Here is a 21850-nt window from a genome sequence, read left to right on the forward strand (position 1 = left end):
AAATAAATAAATAAATAAATAGAAGCAAAGCATAATCCTCTGTGTTAAAGGTCAACCAGGTCTTTAAGAGTAAACAAAATATGCTCACTTCACACCCTTTGCTTGAATATCATAGCTTACATATAAAAGCTTGGAGCTAAATATATTACTAAATCTTCTGGCATAAATGCATACTTAAATTGTAGTTGGTCCTTTTTGGTACAGTTTAACAATTCACATCTCACAATTCATCAGGAATACTGAGTAGCCTGATTTACTTCCATTTCTAGTATCTATATACTTATGCTCCATAAAGAGAACAATCAAAAAAGGTTTGCTTACTCAGTTTTTTCTGTGGTCATCTCACCCAGTTGGGGAACTTGGTATGACAGCAGAGTACTGTGTCATAGATCAGGAATTCCTTCAACTCATGATTACAGATATGTAATCAATATAGGGTAATATGGTAATTTATGCTACCTATATCCCTTGGAACAAGGATCTTCTGATTTCAAGCTTACCCTTTCTGCCCAGGTATAGACATCCAGGCATCAATTAAAAGCTGTGCCTGGCCCTCTCTCAAAGTATAAAATATAAGATAAACATCATTATAAGGGAAAAAAAAAAAAGAATAAACATTACTTAATAGCCTAAAGTAAAATACCGGAATGGTAATTATACAAGAAGGAAAACGAAGCAAGTAACTCATTACATCCTAATAAGACACACAAAATCAGTGCTTCATTAAAAAGTTAAACGGGAACAGGTTATGTTCATGAAATTTTCAAAAATGCACCACATTTTGCTTTTTGTGCTATTTTTTCTTCACTTCTCTGAAAAAGAAAATGTATGGAAGTTTTCAAGAGATGAAATATTTAATCTAAAAAAAGAAATTGTGAAATTTTGTATTTCAGATCAACACAATTTCTAAGGAAGCGACTTACAATACATTTATAAAGTAAACTTGCTTACCTGTAATAGGTATTCTCTGTAGACAACACAATTCAGCCACACAACTTGGTGGTGCCATCAGAAACCACCAATGCGGAACATGCTCTCTCAGAGCTCAGACACAGCTAGAAGTCTTTCTAACCTGCCAGGGTATTCCCGCATTGAAATTACCACACAAGTCTCCTCAGTCATTTCACAAAATAAGTTTCAACTCTATGAGGAGGAGGGAAAGATTGTGTGTCTGAATTGTCCTGCTGTCTACAGAGAACACTTGTTATAGGTAAGCAACTTGGCTTTCTCCTTGGACAACAGGATATGAATTAGCCACACAAGAGGGGACTCCCAAGTTGAGTATTGCAATGTAATCATCTTCCTTCTTTGATTATTAATGGAGATATTGCAACCAGGTGTCTAGATGCTAAAACTCTCCCTCCATCCTCTCTTACAAAGAAGCTGTTAAGTCCTGCCTGGCCTAAGTTACTATCCCTACAAAAATCTTCCAAGACAATGTTTAATAAAGGTATGGACGGAGGTCTACATAGCTGCTTTGCAGATCTCCAGAAATGAAGCTGAGCAAAGATGCTCTAGGGGAAGATTAAGTTGTTCATACTTGAGCTTTCATGTTTCCATAAAGTTGCTGTCTAGATTTAGCATAGCAATACAAAAATAAAGTCCGATATCCAGATTAGAGAGCATTTGTTTTGTAACCAATAATGCTGATTGCTTGGGTTGTTAAAGACAAAACAGTTGAAAAGATTTCCTGTAAGGTTTAGACTTTTGCTAAGTAGAACAATAAAGCTCTTCTGCAGTCCAAGGTATGAAGCACTTGTTCACCTTTGCTAGAATGAGATTTTAAAAAGAATACTGGTAAAACTATAAACTGATTCCAGTGAAGCAGAAATCACCTTAGGGAAAAAAATATATTTACATAAATACTTTGGATGAGTTCTTAGAACTACCTTATTGTCGAAATGTACAAGTTTTTTTCATTTATGTATTTTGTGTTATTTTTATACCAGCTTATCTGAAAATCACAGCGATCTATAGCTAAAACATACAAAATTAAAATCCTTGTTCATTTTCCCCTAACTTCCTTTGCACCCTGAGATTTGAAGTTTCGATAATAACTTGCTCTAGGAGCCTCTTGTCTTACTACTCCGACCTTTCCTATTCCAGGGGTCACTCTCCTCCTCCCTCAGCATAAATGATGGGATGAATATCCCATCACATCTATCCTTAAAAAGTTGTGTGTAGGGAGTATGAATCACTAAGGCTTAAAAGCTCACTTACTCCATGTACAGAGATCATCGCTATTTAAAAGAAAAAAAAATGCTTTCCAGGAAAGAATTTGAGATCCACTGATGCTAAGAATTTGAGGGAAGGATTCATTAGTTGAGAAAGAGCTATGTTTAAATCCCACTGAATAGACTGGTCTCTTATGGGCAAATAAAGATGGCAACTTCATCAGATACCGAGAAATCAAAAAAACGTTACAAAAGTGATATGTAGCACTAGCACTCAACTGCATTCTGACAGGATTAGTCTTGAATCCAGATTTGAAGATACTAAGAAGATACTGTAGAAAGGCTGAAATTGAACAATTGAAGGGATCCTCCTCCTGTGATATACACCAAATAGAACATTTCTTCCATGTATATACTGTCCTTTCATATAATACTCTAGGCAGCTTTACAGCAAAACATTAGTATCAGATAAAAATTACATAGTAAAGATTAAGCAAGTGTTGCTTACCTGTAACAGGTGTTCTCACAGGACAGCAGGATGTTAGTCCTCACATATGGGTGACAATCAGGATGGAGCCCAATCACAGAAAACTTCTGTCAAAGTTTCCAGAACTTTGACTGGCCCCTAATGGGCATGCCCAGCATGGCACTAACCCTGCAGCCAGCAGGCGTCCCCCTTCAGTCTTATTTTATAGCTACAGGCAGTGCCGAAAAAATAAAACAGTAAAGCATTACGAACCCAACACCGCGGGGTGGCGGGCGGGTTTCGTGAGGACTAACATCCTGCTGTCCTGTGAGAACACCTGTTACAGGTAAGCAACACTTGCTTTCTCACAGGACAAGCAGGATGGTTGTCCTCACATATGGGTGAGTACCGAGCTGAGGATGTCCGAACATGCACCAAATGTACCCAACGGTGTGCAACAGGCACAACAACTGGGGTGGAATTTGGGAGAGGGCATCCGCACCCCACCGGGCAGGCGGAAGGGTGTTGGTACGTCACGTTGGAAACAGGTTACGCAGGACAGATTGGCCGAAGATGGAATCTTGTCTTCCGGCTTTGTCCAAGCAATAGTGGGCTGCGAAAGTGTGGAGTGAGCTCCAGGTGGCAGCCCTGCAAATGTCAGGAAGCGGCACCGATCGTAGGTGTGCTACTGAAGTCGCCATGGCCCTCTCACAGAGTGTGCTTTAACACGGTCTTGAAAAGGAATGCCTGCTTGCTGATAGCAAAAAGATATGCAGTCCGCCAACCAGGAAGAGAGAGTCTGCTTACCCACAGGCTGCCCTAATTTGTTGGGATGGAAAGAGACGAATAACTGAGTGCTCTTCATGAGTAGAAATAAGGTATTGATATTTACAAGGTATTGGGAACTTGTGCTCGATTTAATTAATATTCTCATATCTCTAAGTTGCTTGAGGGAGTATGGTTAAAAATTTTATTCGATGGTAATAATTTCGTTTTATTTTAGTGTGATTTATTGATAGCCTTTTACACGTTTCTTTTAGTGTATCAGCATATTTAAAACACTTGAACAACATCAGTCCCTGAGGAAGCCCCTAATGATAGGGGTGAAACGAAGAGATCTTGTATCATCTTTTGTCGGACATAATGAGCAGATGATCCCGACTAAGTGATCGTGGAGATATGTGGCATATGTAATTATTGAGATAATTCATAAGCATTTGGGAAATTAATCTGTAATAAGAGTATATGTTAATTCTTAAAAATTACATCTCAAAAAAACATTTTTTAACTTGTGGGTATGAATGTGTGAGTGTGCTAGCTTAGTTTTATTGTCTATGTAGGTATACATGTGTGGTATTCTAAAAATAATTAGGACAGGTGAGACTTTTATCTACAGCAGAACTATCTATTGAAAAAAAGATGCTTTTTAGTTTAAAGTCAAATACAAAATTCTATGATTATTTCAGAGTATTTTATTTAAAAAAAAAAAAAAAGAGAAGAGGATGGAGTTTCAGTGTAAAAAAAAAAAGCCTTTACAAGAAACTGTTAGCTGTACCATTTCAGCCCAAAGCAACTGAAAATTTTTAACTTCCAAAGTTTCTATGGTGCCAAGTGTTTAATTTTCACATGCAGTTAAATGTCATATGGAAAACTGATTAATGTAATGACAAAAACTATTCTGTCTCTCTCCTGCCCTCCCCTTATTCCTCCTCCTTGCGTGCTACGACCATGGCCTCTTCCCAAGTGCTTAACCCCCCCACCCATGGCCCCTTCCTTTCTGTCCTTCCCTGGTTTCCCCCTCAGGGCCCCTTCCTGGAATTCTTTCCCCTCCTGCGTTCCTTCTTCCAGGGCCCCTATCTGCGTGCTGCACATCCCCCCTTCCTCTTGCAGACCCCTAAGCCCCACAGCCCCATCCCAAGTGTTTTTTTTTCTTTATTTGGATTCATTATCCACCCTTTTTGTAAAAGAGATTCACCCAAGGCTGAGTTCAACAAACCAAAATGACAACATATACAGTCTGAATGAGTTTTAATCTGAAGATGACTTCGATAAGGACTAAACGAGATAAGAATACAAGTATCTCAGCACAGCGATAGCTTGCAGCTGGGCATGTAAGGCGACAAGCAATTTATAGCACTCCCTCAGGCCCTCTTCCTTAAGGCCAACTGCTTTCACTCCTATGCTCTCCCTCTCACTGTCTCCTCCTTGTGATCCCTACTCCTTGTGATCCCTTCTCCGCATTTTTTTTTTAATGCTGATTCAACTATAGCCCCCACCCCCACTGTGGCCATACTACTCTCAGTGGAGTTTTTTTTTTCCCTCACTATCAGGCCAGCAGAACAGCCAGAGCACATGTAGGAGTGGCCAGAAAAGCTTCTCAGGAGCATCACCCCACTTTCTGCTCTCTGGTCACGTGGAGCAGCGGATGTTTAAGACGGTGGTGGTGGCACATTTCCCTTCCTCCTATTGGTGAGGCTTCAAACTCTTTATGGTGGCAATTAGCCACATTCTTCCCCACCTCCTCTCTGTGCCAGTTTGAGCTTCTTCAGTCTGTGATCTTCCTCACCTCGACATGGGATCAGTGCAATTAGGCAGCAAAAACCCTAAAGCAGAGCTCCTCAGAGGTGGAGGTCAGCCTGCTCCATTTCTCAGCACTTTAGTTACCTCCCTTCTGGTGGATCCCCTGTAATGGTTTCACAGGCCCCAGGTTGGGAACCAGCGGCAGAGCCCTCATTTTATCTTACTGTAAAATCAGGGACTCCATTAATCAAGTATTAAAGGTTCCACACTGGGCTGACCTCCACTCGCAGCAAGCCGGGGCCTGCTCTTTCACCACAAGCTGGCCAGCCTCTGCTCGTGGCGAAAAAGGAGCATGCCCCGGCATGCCGGAAGCAGAAGCCGACCCACTCGCAGCATGCCAGGGCCTGCCAAATTCTGCGCAACTGTGAAGGGGAATTCTGCACTCCGCAGTAGCGCAGAATTCCCACAGGACTATGTAAAGCAACAAGACTGATGTAGCTTGTCGAATCGTTTTCTTTTGAGTTTCTGCTTCATGTCTCATATTTGTAATACTTCGCTATAGTTTCAAATAATATGTCAGATACTACAGCAAAAGTCTTGCAAAAGTCCCAGCCCTTCCCAATTAGAATAGTGATTTCCTTTAAAATAAAGAAGATATTTTTCTTTTGACAGGCTATGAAGATGACCCATTTTTCCTCCACTGACTTTACCAATTTAATATCAACATATTGGGGTAGATTTTATAAAATCTGGAGTCAGCACACGCAAGGGGGTGCACAATTGTACACCTTCCCCCATTCCCTACCAAGCAGCTCCGAAATCGGGGGAGGGGGGGAACTTGCCTACCCCACCTTCCCTTCCCCCCCACACACACACACCGTTTCTTTGCTTTTGTTACAAAACTTACTTCAGCCCTGGTTGTGCGTGCTGGCTGACTGCCAGCAAGCACACGATCCCCGACACAGCGACAAATGGCCATTGTGCCGGGAGCCTCTGACCCCATCCTGCTCCACCCCCTCCCCGCCCCCTTTGGCAAGCCCCGGGACTTACATGCGTCCTGGGGCTATAGGACTGGCACGCGTAAGGCCATTTACGCATGTAACCCTTTGAAAATCCGGCCCATTATGTAACAGAAAGCCATTTTGTGGTTACCAGTAAGCCCTGGCTGAACCTTTAGTTTAGTCAATAAGAGTGCAGGTTAGTGTAAGGGGGAGGTTACCATTCAAATTTTTATTTATTTATTTGTTTTCTATACTGATGTACAACTAGTTTTGTCACACCGGTTTACAGCTTAACAGTGGAATCTATTGCAATAGATTTTGTGTTTTACATTAAGACATTGTAACCAGAGTAACTATGTAACCAGAGTAACTTTGTAAAAGGGGTAATTTTGTAACAAAAGTGGTTTGTAGCCAGGGTAACTTTGTACTAGGAGTGGCTTTGTGATAAGAGTAACTACTTGGACTGTGGAGAGATTTAAGGAGCATTATGTCATTGGGTGGGAGGGGGGCTGAAGTAAGGCAAAGTGTGTGTTGATTGAGGGGGGGGGCTCATCTTCGTATGGTTGGTGGTGGGTGATGTGTTGCTGTGGGATATGCTTTTTCAAAGAGCCAGGTTTTAAGGTTCTTTTTGAATGAGTGGGTTGTGGGGTCGAGTCTGAGTTGAGGTGGTAGACTGTTCCAGAATATTGGACCTGCGACTGATAGGGAACGCTCTCTTGCTGAGGTTAGGTGGGCCATTTTAGGTGGTGGGGTTGAAATGAGTTCAGAGTTGGTGGAGCGGAGGGTTCTCTGAGTGGTTTGGAAGTGGAGGGCAGGGCTCAGCCAGTCAAATTTTTCAGTGTATAGTGTTTTGTGGATGAGTGTAAGGACTTTGTATTGAATCCTGTGTGGGATGGATAGCCAATGTAGGTTTTTGATGATTGGTGAGATGTGTTCAGTTCTTTTGCTGTTTGAGATTGATCATGCCACAGCATTTTGTAGTAATTGTAGTGGTCTTAGGGATTTGGATGGGAGACCCAGGAGTAGGGTGTTGCAATAGTCGAGTTTGGAAAATATTAAGGCTTGAAGTACTGTTCTGTGTCGTGGATATAGAGTAGTGGTTTGATTTTTTTGAGCATCTGGAGTTTGAAGAATCCATCTTTTATTAATGCTTTCATGTGATTCTTCATGCTGAGTTCAGTGTCGATGAGCACGCAGAGATCTGACTATGGAGGTTGTTTTGCTTTTTGAGGTAGGTGATGATCGTTGTTTTTGAGAGTTGAGATGGTCTTGTTTATGTACAATATTTCTGTTTTGTTGTGGTTGAGGGACATTTGTGATAGAAGGTGAGTTATCTTTTGGAGGGGGTTGTCCCAGGTTTTTAGTGTGTTTGTGATGTTTTCTTTTATGGGGATCAGAATCTGAACATCATCAGCGTATAAGAAGTATGTTAGGGGTCACGTGATGCGATGTAGCTAGGCAGACGTTTCTGCTTCGGCTCCGTGCCTCCCCCCCTCTACAATCGGGAATCATCTCCTCAAAACCTCCGGTAAAAATCGCGTTTTTTGCATCGGACATTACCACTTCATGTCTATTGATAGATTTATGCTGAAAAGTGCGAGTAGCATGCCCTTAAAGGGGAGTAGGAAGGAGAAAGAAAAAATCGGGCCCGGCAATGCTCAAGATGGCGGACACCCCGAGCAAATCAACACCACCTCATACCCCGGCTGCTACGACCGTCCAGCCAGACCTCACCCTCACGGTCACAAATGCTGTAGTAGCGGCTTTAGACGGGCGGTTCACCAACCTTTTTACTCAAATAAAAGAATTGAAAGACTCCTTCGCGGAACTCCCGCCACGGCTGGCAGAAATCGAAACCAGGGTCTCAGACCTTGAGGACACCTCCCTCACTACGCAGAGCCGGATACGTTAGAATCGACGGTGGCAGCTCAGACAGAGAAGATTGACGATTTGGAAAATAGGGCAAGGCGAAACAACATCCGAATTTCAGGTCTCCCAGAGTCGGAGGGGGACAATGATTTAGAGACGCTATTGGTAACATGGCTGCCTGATGCCCTCGACCTTCCTGAGCTAAGCCGTAATTTTCACATCGAGCGAGCGCACCGGCTCGGACGAAGGAGAGAAGGTGATCCTCGTCCTCGACTGGTAATAGCCAAGTTGTTAAATTGGTCCCAGAAACAGAAAATATTTCAAGCTTACAGAGCAAAACGGGTCTTGAAATACAAGGATGCAGAAGTACGGCTGTACCAAGATTTCTCTGTTTCCCTGTCTCAAAAACGTAAGTTATTCAGCCCCATATGTACGGATCTTTTTAATAAGAACATCCGTTTTCAACTTGCGTTCCCTGCTACTTTGAAATTTAAACACGGAGGTAAGGAGCATGTCTTTACCAATGCAGAACAAGCCAAAGAATACATGACGTCTTTGTAAGCCAACCATGTGCCTTTTTATGTTCGGTGTTCATAATTTAACCCTGTTTTGCTCGAGTTTCAAGAGCCTGAGAACAACCATCAGAGACTTATACACATACTGCCTGCCAGATGGTTTCGGGGTCCTAAGTTCTGGTATTCTTTGACTGGTGGGGACTAGGGTGAGAGCTTGCGCATGGCCGCACCTTGGAGTCAGACTCTGTTTATGTTTATTAAAACCTTATCATCCGACATGGTGCCGGTACTGAGTGCACGCACCATAAAGAGAGACTTGTCAGATGGTTGACTTTTTTTTTTCTGGAGTACTATTACTGGCTTTTCACGGTTTTTTTTTTCACCTTTCCTTCTTCTGCGGTTGGACTATGGTCGCAGAAATGTGACGCACGAGATCTCGCTGCAGTTAAATAGCAGAGCCTGTCTCTCCCGAAAACTACAGACTCAGCGGGATTTATGTTCTGTGCCCGGATGGAGACCTGCAGGCCTTTATGGGAAGGACGTGAGAGGGTCCTCTCTGGAGTTGCTTCGCTATGGTAGTCCCCGATGAACTAACCTGAGCAACCATCGACACCGTCCGCAGCGCAGGAGAAGTTACTGAGGTTTTTTTTTTCTCTCGCTTATTTTTCATGAGCCGGGGACGCCCTCAGGAACTTATCATGCTCCCCACCAGTTTTTGGGATGTGGTAAGCAGAGATTACCGGACCTTGCAACCTCTGTTTGCCCATAAGGGTGCACGGCAAGCTTAACTTTTGGCACCTATGGCTCTGGGTGGCGAATCAGCTTGTTTCTCTTGTTCTTATTGTTTACATGTTCTTATTGTTTACAAGGCACTGGTTCTAATGTTCTGTGGAATGTAGAGAATTGTGGAGGGGGGAGGGACACGACATCAGTAGTACACCCCCAGAGGTTCCTCTATTGAGGGGCTGTATTGAGATTCTAATGCACCTCGGAGAACGGGGTGGGGAAGATAGGGAGGGCTCATGCAGCTCTGGGTACTTGTCCATTTTCTTTTTAAACAAAGGTCTTCAGAGGTTACGGAGCAGGCTGCGGTCTGACTTACTGGCCCTTTTCTCCATACCGAGGCTGTCTGAGTGGATGAGGGGCTTTGGCTGGGGAGCTCCTCCCACGACTTTTAGGTTCTTAGCAATGTGGATTTCCTTATTCCAATGTTCTGGGTAAGAACTATATAAAACTTGCTAGCCTCACCCGATTAAGAGAACAAAAGTCTTACAATTCTTAAAATGGTCCAAAGTCCAGATAGCATGTCTACAAGAAACGCATCTGACTGCGCTGGAATCTAAAAAGCTTAGGCGAGACTGGGTTGGCCAATGCTATTTCTCAGCTGCTTTGGGAAAGAAGGCAGGGGTAGCAATTTTGCTACACAGAAATCTCTCTTTCCAAATATCACAAGAGTTGACAGACCCTGAGGGAAGGTATATTTTGATATCTGGAAAGTTGAACGGTAAGGATATCACTATTGGGAACATATATGGCCCCAATTCCCCCTCGCCAGTTTTTTTTGGTAAAATTACAAATCTGTTTCACTCCCATGGTATGGGACGCAAGTTGCTGGTTGGAGACTTTAACAGTATACATGATCCTCTACTGGATAAACTTCCCAGTACACGACAAGGTTCAAAAAAGCCCACCTTAATTTCCCAAGTATGCAAGGACTTAAATTTTATGGATTATTGGAGGGTGCTCCATATTGAAGAAAAGGATTATACCCATGTGTCTAAAGCACATGGATCCCTCTCCCGAATTGATTATATTTTGGGAGATGTCTCTCTTTTCCCAATCATTGCAGCTACTGGGATTGGTGCCCAGGCGGTGTCTGATCATGCTTTAATATGGGCTGATTTGAATTGGGAAGACACATCACCCAAAAGCCAAAGCTGGAAATTCCCCACATATATTAAAGATGATAAACGTTTTAGAGAATTTTTACTGGACAAATGGGCACAATTTCTGGAACATAACAAACAGCACGAGGATAATCCGGAATTACTGTGGCAAACAGGTAAGGTAGTGATGAGGGGGGAGATTATTTCTTTCTTGAGACATAGAAATAAGGTACTTACTGCCAACATACTGGATTTGACGAAGCACTTGCAAACGGATAAGCAGGCAATGATTCACAATCCCTCCCCAAGTAATTGGGCACAATATCACAAAACATTGGGCACTCTGCAGGCCCACCTCCAACAGAGGGCGCTGAAGGCTTTTCAATTTAAGGAACACAATTTTTTTCGTTTTGGTAATAAAACGGGGAAGGTATTAGCGAATCTAGTGCGCACTCGGTTTAGTAAATCATTTATTGAAAAGCTTAAGTCCAATAATGATAAATGGGTAACCAAAGGAGAGGAGATTTGCGAGGTCCTGCGTACGTTTTATGAGCAGCTTTATACTGAGGATCGGTTAGGGGATTCTGGGGAAGAAGAACATTTTTTTGAAAATTTGAAATTGCCATCCCTAACAGAGACACAACAGACCAGACTAAACGCTCCCATCACAAAAGCAGAAATTCTGGCAGCTATTAAAAAGAGCAAATCTGGGAAGGCACCAGGGCCTGACGGGTTCACTTACGATTATTATAAAATCCTGGGAGATGGGGCGGCTGGCACCTTGCAGGCTTTCTATAGTCACGCACTGATCTCACGCCACTTTCCACCTGATTTCAATAAAGCATATATCACAGTTCTTCCTAAACCAGGCAAGGATCTGGGTCTGCCGGCTTCTTATCGACCAATATCGTTATTGAACTGTGATTTAAAACTATTAGCTAACGTTCTGGCAGCTAGACTGAGCTTGGTTTTACCAAATTTGATTTCTCATACCCAAGTGGGCTTTGTTAAGGGGCGTTCTTCTAGCTCTCACATAGTTAAACTGCTGACAGCTATGTTTTACTGTCAATCCAAAGCTCTACCATCCATAGCTGTCAGCTTTGATTCTGAGAAAGCGTTCGATAGGGTTTCTTGGAATTACTTATTCTCAGTTCTCTCACGATTTGGGCTGACAGGGGATATTTTAACATATATATCCCTCCTATATACGGAACCGACTTCTCACATTTTTGCGAACGGTTTGCTCTCACATGCATTTATACCACGGAGGGGGGTACGCCAGGGGTGCCCACTCTCACCTTTATTATATATTTTAGCTATTGATCCACTACTTCGATCCCTGAATGAGGACCAGATGATCACAGGTTTACATATTCATGCCGAAACGTTCAAAACAGCAGCATTTGCTGATGACATATTAATGTTTTTGACCAATCCGCAATCTGCCTTGCCTAAAGTACTGTCTTTGCAGCTAAGGTATGGCAGATTTTCTGGTCTTAAAATAAATACTGATAAGTCGGAAGCACTTGATATCCTAGGTAATCTTAAGAGTAGCTGGGGTTCTGTTTTTCCATTAAAGTGGGCACATGACTCCATAAAATATCTGGGTATTCAGATCCCTATAGCCTTACGTTCCATCTATAGAGCAAATGTGGGACCCGTGTTAGCCAAAATGGAAAGCCGGCTTCTCCAGTGGCAGTCTCTACCACTCTCACTGACGGGGAGAATCCATTTATTAAAAATGGTGGAAGTTCCTAAATGGTTGTACCTGTTACAGATGCTTCCAATCTGGCTAACCAATGTGGACATAATCTCAGCCAACAAAGCCATCCGCAATTTTATATGGAGAGGACGCAGAGCCAGACTGGCCTATAGGTACCTCTCTTGTACAACGAAGGAGGGAGGTTCAGCCAGTCCAGACCTTAGACGGTACAATCTCATTTGCATGATGCGTCATATCCGGGATTGGATATTGGGTACTGAATATTTTTCTCCCACGACCTTTTTACAAGCCAGTTTTCATGGGACCTCTCCAGCGGTCCTATTACAACTAGCTACTACACAGCTCCCAGGAGACTCTAAACACTTTCTCTTGGTGCGCACAGGTCGTCAAGCGTGGTTACATCTATGTAAACTGCTGGGACTTCCCTCTACCCATACCGCCTACGTTCCCATCTGTCATAACCCTCACTTTTTACCAGGGAGAGGACATGCAGTTTTTCAGCAATGGGCCTCTAGGGGCCTAACCCACATTGTACAATTGTTGCAGCCTCATTCTGAGTCTGTACACAGTTTTCAGGAACTCCAAACGCTTTTTGACCTCCCTCAGCATGATTTTTTTGCTTTTTTGCAACTTCGACAATATGTCTTAACAGCCGGTTTGCATAGACTGGCTCACAATCTGAGGACCCAACTGGGTTGTTTATTGGGTTTCCACTTAACAATGAAAATGTCGTGCACACTGTTTTCAAAAGTGATGAAACAACTGTTCGATGCTAATACTCTGAATGAGATCTGTGAACACTGGCAGGGTGTCGCAGAGATACAGATCTCGCCAGAAATTGTCAAGGGGTATCTGAGGAACATTCGTATGGTTTCGGAGAATGTAAATCTAAGGGAATTACAATTTAAATTTATCTGGCAATTATATGTCAAGCAGGAGCAAGCGTACAAGTTTGGACTTAGTGATTCCCCCGACTGTATGAAGTGTGGGATGGGAAGGGGAGACTATATACATAGCTTTTGGACCTGTGATAAGATTCATGCTTTTTGGGCTTCAATTACGGATTTTTGCAATTCAGTTTGGGGTGGTAATATACCACTCCTTCCACAGATATGGCTGATAGGCGAGGATCTCACCACTCCCATCTCCCTTGACACTAATTGTGCATAAGGCAGGAATAGTAGCGAAACAGGTGATTTTGGCCAACTGGATATCAGGTGATGTTCCCCAATTTCAACATTGGTTGAACAAAATGGTAAAGTTGGCAACCTTTGAACAGCTGACAGCTAACTTGCAATCTCAAAAAAAGAAATCTGATTATGCTCAGCTCTGGGGACCTTTCAACAAACACATGAACCCCGGTGAGACTGGGTGAGTTGGTTTTCAGGAGGGTTGCACTTGTCTTGTCTTACCTCCGGTCCGATAACGCTCTAAATATCGCTCTGAATGCCTCACTGGTAATCTCTATACTGGAAATTTCTGTACTGCCTTTTCTTCATTAGGTATCCTACCCAGGGGCTGTGGGGGGAAATGAAATATGGATTTGCTAAATATGGATTTACTACATATGGTATACCTGTAAAAATGGTCTGATGTTTCTAATCTTTTCTGTTATGTTGTATTGCGATTGATGACCCTCGTGCAAAGTTCTGTCATGCCTGTTATATACCCATTTGGGCTTACAGTTTATTCACAAATTTTCTCGGTTGATTGGTTGTATATGTGAACATGAATCCAATAAAAAAGATTTAAAATAAAAAAAAGAAGTATGTTAGATTTAGATCTGCTAGGAGCGTACAAAGGGGGAGGATGTAGATGTTGAATAGTGTTGAGGAGAGGGATGAACTTTGAGGTATTCTGTCAGCGAGGGGAATTTGTTTGGATTCCGTGGTGATGATTCTGATTTTGTATGATCGGTTTGTCAGGCATGATTTGAACCATTTAAGTGTAGTATTGCCCAAGCCTGTGTCACTTAGTCTGTTTAGAAAGGTTTCATGGTTGACTGTGTCAAAGGCGGCGGAGATGTCTAATAGGATGAGGATGTATGATGGTCCATGATCGAAGCTTCTGAGGATGTGGTCGGTGAGGGACAGCAGGAGTGTTTCGGTGTTGAAGTATTTTCTGAAACCATGTTGGGAAGGAGACAGAAGATTGTGATTTTGCAGGTGTTCAGTGAGTTGGCGGTTGACAATTTTTTTCTGTGATTTTGGTGATGAAGAGGAGATTGGAGATGGGTCGATAATTTGCTGGATCGGCTTTGTTGAGTTGCAGTTTTTTGAGGATTGGTTTGATGCTGTCACATTTGAGAGCATCAAGAAAGGTGCCTTGTTTGAGTGAGATATTAATTATGTTTGCTATGGGTCTGGCTATGGTGTTTGTGATTTGTTTTAGGCGCTTTATGGGGATGGGGTCTATGAGGTATGCGGCAGGGTTAAGTTTGTGTTATTGATTCTACTTCGGTTGAGGCCACAGTTTCGAATTGAGACCAGGCTGTTGTGGTAATGTGTGCTCGGTTGGGTGTGGGCTTGCGGCTATTATTTTAGCAGTTTTGTCATTGAAGTAGTCGAGTTCTTCACATGTTCTGGAGGAGTTTTCTTGGTGAAGCTTGTTGAGGGAGGGTTGTATCAGGTTAGTGACGTAGGCAAATAAGGTTTTGGGGTTGAATTGGTGTTCGTGGATCTTTTTGGCATAGTAGCCTTTTCGATGTCTGTTCTATAAATATATAAAATGGTTCTATATCTATCTTTTAGTTGAGGTGAAGGGTCTTTTCGCCATTTTCTTTCAGATTGTCTTAGAAGGTGCTTGGTGTTTTTTAGTTCCAGGGTGTTTTGTGTTTATTGGTGGTCTTTATTACTTTGATGGTTGAGCATTTGATTTTTGCCACCTCAGAGTTGATGGCTATCCAAGAGTTTGTGGCAGTGTTTGCGTCCTTCATGTCCAGTTCTTTTAATTTGTTTGGGAGGGGCATAATTTGATGAATTCCAGGAGTTTGTCGGTTCGGTTTGGTTCTATAGTTGGGTGATTTAGTTGTAAGTTGGTGCATATGAGTTTGTGGTCAGACCATGGGCTGGTGGAGGTTGCAGGAGGATGGGTCTGGTCTATTTGATTGTTGATGAATATTAGGTCTATGGTGTGTCTGGAATTGTGGGTGGGGGTGTTGATTATTTGCTTGAAGCCAATGGCTGTCATGGTTTCTAGGAGTAGTTCACAGGTTGGTGAGAGCGGTGTTTTGTCCATGTGTAGATTAATGTCCCCTAGAACGATGGCAGGTATGTCCATGCTGATATTGTTGACAATAGTTTCAATTAGAGGGGATAAATTTTGTTGTAGTGTTCCGGGAGGAGCATAAAGGAGAATAATTTGTAGCATCTTTGATTTGAAGAGGCTGATTTCAATGGGGGATGGAGTATAATGTTGTGCTTCTTTAGGGCCATGAGTAGTATGCCGCCACCTTTCTTTTTCAGTCTTGTTATAGATTATATGTTGTAGATTGCTTTGGGTAGTTGGTTGATAAGGGCAGTGTCCGCGTTTTTGAGCCATAATTCTGTTATACAGAGTATGTCAGGATGGGGGTCAATTAGGAGGTCGTGTATTATTGGTATCTTTTTGGTGATGGATTGTGCGTTGAGTAGTAGTAGAGATATTATGGAAAGGGTTGTGCTTAGCTTATTTGAGCGTGTTGAGATCGTGATGAGTTTTCGTGATCTGCTGGTGTGTGTTTTTGTATTGCAGTTGTGGTCATGTTGGTTTACAGTTGGAGGTGAGTATCTTGGGAGCAAAAAGGGGGGTGGGTAGAATGTGAGCAAGTGTGGTGTGTGTTTGGGGCTGATGCTATGGATTGATCTGTCGGGGTGGGTTAAAGGAGGGGGTTATTGGATTTGTAAGGATCAGAAGAGGTTGTTGAAGGGGAGGAGAAGGGGGAAGGGGTTTTTTTTGGGGAGGAAGGAATGTTTGAGGTCTTTGCAGGGCAACACTAAGGGGCACAACAAGGGGCAGGCTTCCTTGTTCGCGCTCCTTCGTCGTGAGACACGGGAGTCCGGCGTGTGCCCTTTAAAGGGCTCAGTGATGTGGTGATCTCCGGCGTCGGTGGGCAGTGCTTACCGCTGTTCATGTGCGTCGATTAAGTGAGCCGAGGCATGCGTCAGTGCGAGGCACAGAGAGCAGGGCGAGCCCTAACCCCGGCGGGTTTCGCGCCCATCGCTTGGGCTGAGGTGAGGCAAGGAGGATGGATCGGGCATCCAGCATGTGCCCTTTAAAGGGCTCGGTGACGTGGTGATATCCGGCGGTGGGCGGTGCTTACCGCAATTCATGTGCGGCGATGCAGGGCGAGCCGAGGCGGGCGTTGGTGCGAGGCACAGAGAGCAGGGTGAGCCCTAACCCCGGCGGGTTTTACGCTGATTGTGCGGGCTGAGGTGAGGCCCCTCCCATGATAGCTTACAAAGCAACTCTCTACAGAGAGCTTGGAAGACAGTCCCTTTAGGTTTGCTGAGAGTTAGGATGCAGAGAGAAGTTTGCTTAAGTTGTTTTTTCAGGCCCAGTAAGAGAAGCCAGGCAAACTCTGACTAGTGGTCCTGACCAGGGTCGGAAGGGGTTTCCTTATCCAGTCTACTCCCTAGCTAGTTAGGATTTTCGCTCTAAGTCTATTTTTTGGGTTTAAGCTTAAGTTGTAGGAGTCTTGTGAGAGCTTGTGCACCACCTGGACTCAGGGCACAGGGAACCCAGTGTCGGGCTGTGCAGTTTAGCGAAGACCTGCCCTCCATGAGAAGGGCGGTGTCAGTCACCTGCTGCAAGGAGGAACTTGTGTGCTAAATTGTGTTCAGGAAAGCAAACTTTGATTTCAAGATCCAGCAGGAAGTTTTGGATGTCCTTCCTTCCTGTTTGAAGCAGAGAGAGCTGCTTGCTTCAAGGTGATCCCTCCCATTGGGGATTCAGAAAGAGGAAATAAAGAGACCGTAAGTACCAAAGAGATCCAGAAAATCTGCTAACCTTGAGTAAAGAAAAGCGCAAACCACTGGGGACACCTATCCGGTGTTTTCACTACCCTGGGGAGAGAGACAGAAGATTTACTCTCTACCATTTTTACCAGATTGGAAGAGATTTTTGTCCAAGCTAAACTGACCCTGCCTACCTGTGAAGTTCACTTAACCCAGCCCTGGAGCGTGGATGTTGAGCGCCTGCTTTCCTAACACGCGCCCAGCCACCTCTCCTGGGCGCACAATCCAGTATTTAAATGATATAATGGGGGGGGGAAGGAAAATCGCACTAAAAAGGAGGCATTAGGGACAAATGTGCGACCATAGTGCCTCTTTAGCATCAAAGCACAGGAGAGTTGGCTGTCAAGCAGGCTGGGGAAACCCACGCTCTATCTACAAACGTCCTCCTTCTCCCACTACCGGCCTATACACGCACAGCATACATGGCCTGGACCGTGTGTGTATTTTTAATTGGAAGTCCAGAATTTTTTTAACTATTTTTTTTTAATACTGCTTTATTTGGTTCTTCATTCTTAATATAGCTACAATGCTATTATGAGGAATCACAGAAAGCAGGATTTTTCTTTTTTTTTTCAATGCACCGAGTGTGGCATACCTTTACGACAGCCCTGGTCTGGCATAAAATTTGTCATGTTGCAAGGGTGCATTGGCCTCACGGAAACTGTATTGGATCGCAGGAATTATCTACTCGACTCATCTACATGAATTTCTATGTAATGAGCGCTATTAGCTACTCGGTGATTTGGACAAGCGTTTTGGACACACTAATCCCTGTATTGGATCGGGGGTCATGGATGCACGTCCAAAACGTATGTCCAATTGCATGTTAAGCCGTGCGCAGCAGCTAGTGAACAGTATTGTATCAGCCTGCGAGGGAAAGAGGTTGTAAGAAAAGAAAACCCCAATCTACACGGGTATATATATTCTATTTTTATTTTAAACATGTTTGCTCTTGATTTTAGAATTTTAAAATCTGTTATAATAAAGAATGGATGTTAGGACTACCTAATACAACATTAGGACCACTGCAAATACTTCAAAACACAGCAGCTAGAATACTAACCGGAAAAAGAAGGAGGGACCATATAACTGAAACCCTAGCAGAGTTACATTGGCTACCAATTGAACACAGAATTAAATACAAAACCCTATGTATCATTCACAAACTAATTTATGATGAGAAATCAGACTGGTTGAACATAGCATTACAGGTACACATTCCACACAGGAACCTCCGATCAGCAAATAAAGCACTCCTAACCTTTCCATCAGTTAAAACAGCAAAACTAACCCAAGTGAGAGACAGAGCCCTATCTCAAGCAGGACCCATAATCTGGAACACAATGCCTCCAGAATCAGACTACAAAGTGATCGCAAGACATTTAAGAAAAGTTTAAAAACATGGCTTTTTAAACAAGCATTTTATAAAGAGGCAGAAAAAGAGAGAGAAATTATTCAGGAAAAGACAGAAAGGCACAGACACACAGTCCGAGGACTGTACAGTAGATTAGTCTACGAACTCCACACCACAATAAAGCATAGATAGTACTATATGTGACAAAACTACCGGTGTAAGTACCTTGGTACAATTGGTCATGAACTACTTCACTAAATGTCTATGTTTAATGATATATTGTAACCGAACCTTTGACGGCACCTGTTAGAATGTACTATAGTACGCTTTTACCTACATTAAATATGTGCCTACATGTAAACCGTTGCGATGGTATTTAACTTAGCAACGGTATAGAAAAGATTTTAAATAAATAAAATAAATGATATATTATGATACAACACTTCCAATTATGAGTAATTATAAACGAGCTATGTTACTGTAAAATCTTGGCACCTGTTTAATGATAGATTTTATTATAGTTTCCAATATTATTTGTGCCTTACTGTAAACCGTTGCGATGGTGTTTAACTTAGCAACGGTATAGAAAAGTTTTTAAATAAATAAAATAAATAAAACAAGAGAATTCTATGGTGCTGCAGTGCGAGTTATTGTACCATTCATCACTATTGTTTGAACAGTAAGGATATTAATTTTGGACACTAACACAGTGATTGCAGAGTATTTCTTTCACACTCACTGAGGCATAAGTATCCTCTCCCAAGGGAATACCAAGGTCAAGGAAGTGGGTAGAGAGGGCACACCTGTCATATTGGGCCCCGAAAGTAAATCTTTCCCCCACCTATAAAGGATTCGGCCGTGGACGTGAGAGAGAATTGTAAAAAAAAAACTAGCCGGTGAGTGGCTCCAGCCCCAAAGAGAAAAAAACATTTTTATGGCCCCACCCATGCAGGATAGGTCCACCAGCATATTACAGTTAAAACAAAATTAATTTTGCCATATCACAGCCATTGACAGCCCTACTTCCAAGAAAGCAATACTTTCTCAACAGTATAAACAAATAAAATAAATAAATATGCAAACATGCTGACCTTTTTCAAAAAGGCCTTCTCCAGCTAGGACAGCAGAGTTCTCCTTGCGTATTTCTGCTCTCACTTTCACCAGAGGTTGACTTTCTGCCAGTAGTTCAACTCCTAATGTTACATTCAAACCAGGGCGGATGGTCAATGGGCACGTAACCAGAAAAGTTGGCCTGAAAAAAAAAAAAGCGTTACAATAACTACAAGTTATGGAAATCGATTTCTATTTTGAAACTGAATTCAGAAAGAAGTTATCGGGTTCATGTTACGAAACGTTCACGAAACCGGCGTCTTCTAGTAACAACAATCACCAATGAGCCTCCCACTGGAAACCTGCTACGGATTAATTAAAATCGGACCTCCGCTTAAAAGTTAATTTACTCCTCCAGTACTCGTGCTTCTCGTTCAATGAAAAATTTAATTACAACATGCTCCTATTGCGGTCCTGCAGTGCCTTTTATAAATTGCTCTCCCCCCCCCCCCCTTTCTCTGCACGCAGCAAACTTTAAAGCAAGGGAGCCAAAAAGATGCATACTAAAAAAAAAAAAAAAATACATGTCTCCGTATTAATTCCTGTATACAATATTTTGTAACAAAAGGCTCTCAACTATATTTTTTCCTGAGCTTTTGCTTCACACCGGTGACATGAAGTAAAAATGCAGTCTAGTACACAGGTAGTCCCAGTTATGCGCAAAAACATGCATCCGAAAGCCTAGCCATGTACAATAACACCCCTGAAATCGGCGGCTTGGACCGAAGTAGGATTTTCGGGGGGGAGTGGGGAGCGCCGTAGCAGGCCCGGTTTAACCCCGTGCGCGCCTCACCCGTTTTCCGCACGCGACGAGGCGGCGAGCAGAGCCACCAGCTGGAAAGCCCAGAGAAAGCCCCACCGCATCCTGCTCGCCCCCCGGCTAACGGGCTCCTTTGCTAGAGAAGAAGGGTGGGGAAAGGCGGTCGTTTCCCTTTCTCCGCCGCCGCCTCTCCCTTCTATCTTCGCCGGTCCTCGGGCGGTGCTTCCGTTAGTAACATTCGCAAGGAGCCGCCGCTTGAGGGGAGGGCGGAGGGAGGGATGGACGGACCCCTCCCCGCTTTCGCTCTGCGCCCACGCTCACACCCGCGGCAATAGGTCGCTCAGCGGGGCTCTGGCAGCCGCTATCTCGCTTGACCACGCTCAATAGCTTTCTTTCTACACCGCACCAACAAAACCGTGAGTGCTTTGAATGCGAGCTAGGGCCAGGAGAGAAGAGGCGGAAGCGGCTGCGTGGACAGATGATTTATTTGGAATTAGCCGCAGTTAAGGGACTCGTTATGTCCAGGCATCAAGGCCCCCACCCTCGCTCTCCGATGGGCGAATGTGGAAGGAATGCGCCGCCGCCTCCCCCGCGTGACTCAGGCTTGCGCGCGCGCGCCCCTCCACAGTCACCCCGCGAGGCGCATCTTCCACCCCCTTCGCACCGGGATGCTGATTGTTCTGTGCCAACGCTTTTTTGTTTTTTTTAATTTCCCTGTGTTTTGTGTTTGGGAGCTAGTCAGTAGCGCCGTGGGTATGGCTTGTCTTAGTTTTAAGTATTGCCTGTTGCCTCGGGGGGTTGGAGCATTAGGTCAAGCCTTGTACTTTTTTTTTGGGTGGGAGGGCATGTTAAAAATAATTTCCATGTTTATTTTATTTTTTTTTTTTTAGTGTGTTACCATGGCAGTTGCCAGCCTGTGGAAAAAAAATGAATTTTTTTTTTTTTTATTAATTTAGTTCAACCGTTGGATGTGGTAAATGTGATCTCTCTCCCCCTTGAATCCTTCCAATGCTAAACATCCCATTGCTCTTTGTGGTTCCCCCATAACTCTCTCCCTCTCCCCCCCCCCCACCGGCTCGTATCCCCAAGGCTTAGGCCTCTTTTCCCATTCATATTATTATTAAACTTACTCCTTTTAATATTATGTTATATCTACCACTTTATATGGTAGTGTATTCCCTTATATTGCTAAAGTTTTCACATATCTGTCTTATCTCCCCGCACGTTCCTTGTTCCAATGTTACTTTCCCCACACTGTTTTATTTCCTCGAACGTTCTTGGTTCCTATGTTTCATTGTATTCCTATGTACTCCTATGTTTCATTGAATACGCCTCCCGGCGACTGTTTTTAGTTCCATGTATTCCTATGTTTCATTGTATACGCCTCCCGGCAACTGTTTCCAGTTCCATGTAAACCGGTGCGATATGTATCCTGTACAGGAGCATCGGTATAGAAAAGTTAAAAATAAATAAATAAA

The 21850-nt window shown here is 43.4% G+C and overlaps 1 protein-coding gene across 4 annotated transcripts in view; it reads right to left on the reverse strand.

Annotated features, from left to right (window-relative positions):
* CD109 (CD109 molecule) overlaps nucleotides 1-20968 on the reverse strand; it is a 456523-nt gene extending 435555 nt beyond the window's left edge. For 3 of the 4 annotated variants that reach the window (XM_029595620.1, XM_029595619.1, XM_029595617.1), the window contains exons 1-2: nucleotides 20406-20968; nucleotides 19594-19754 (exon numbers count right to left, since the gene is read on the reverse strand). In XM_029595620.1, the coding sequence (XP_029451480.1) occupies nucleotides 19594-19754; nucleotides 20406-20476 (232 nt within the window). In that variant the 5' untranslated portion in view covers nucleotides 20477-20968. The remainder of the gene's footprint in view (nucleotides 1-19593; nucleotides 19755-20405) is intronic. The other variant, XM_029595616.1, reaches the window with a different exon arrangement.
* Nucleotides 20969-21850: the final 882 nt, after the last annotated feature.

This window comes from Rhinatrema bivittatum, chromosome 3, assembly GCF_901001135.1.
Source record: "Rhinatrema bivittatum chromosome 3, aRhiBiv1.1, whole genome shotgun sequence".
NCBI classification, from domain to species: domain Eukaryota; kingdom Metazoa; phylum Chordata; class Amphibia; order Gymnophiona; family Rhinatrematidae; genus Rhinatrema; species Rhinatrema bivittatum.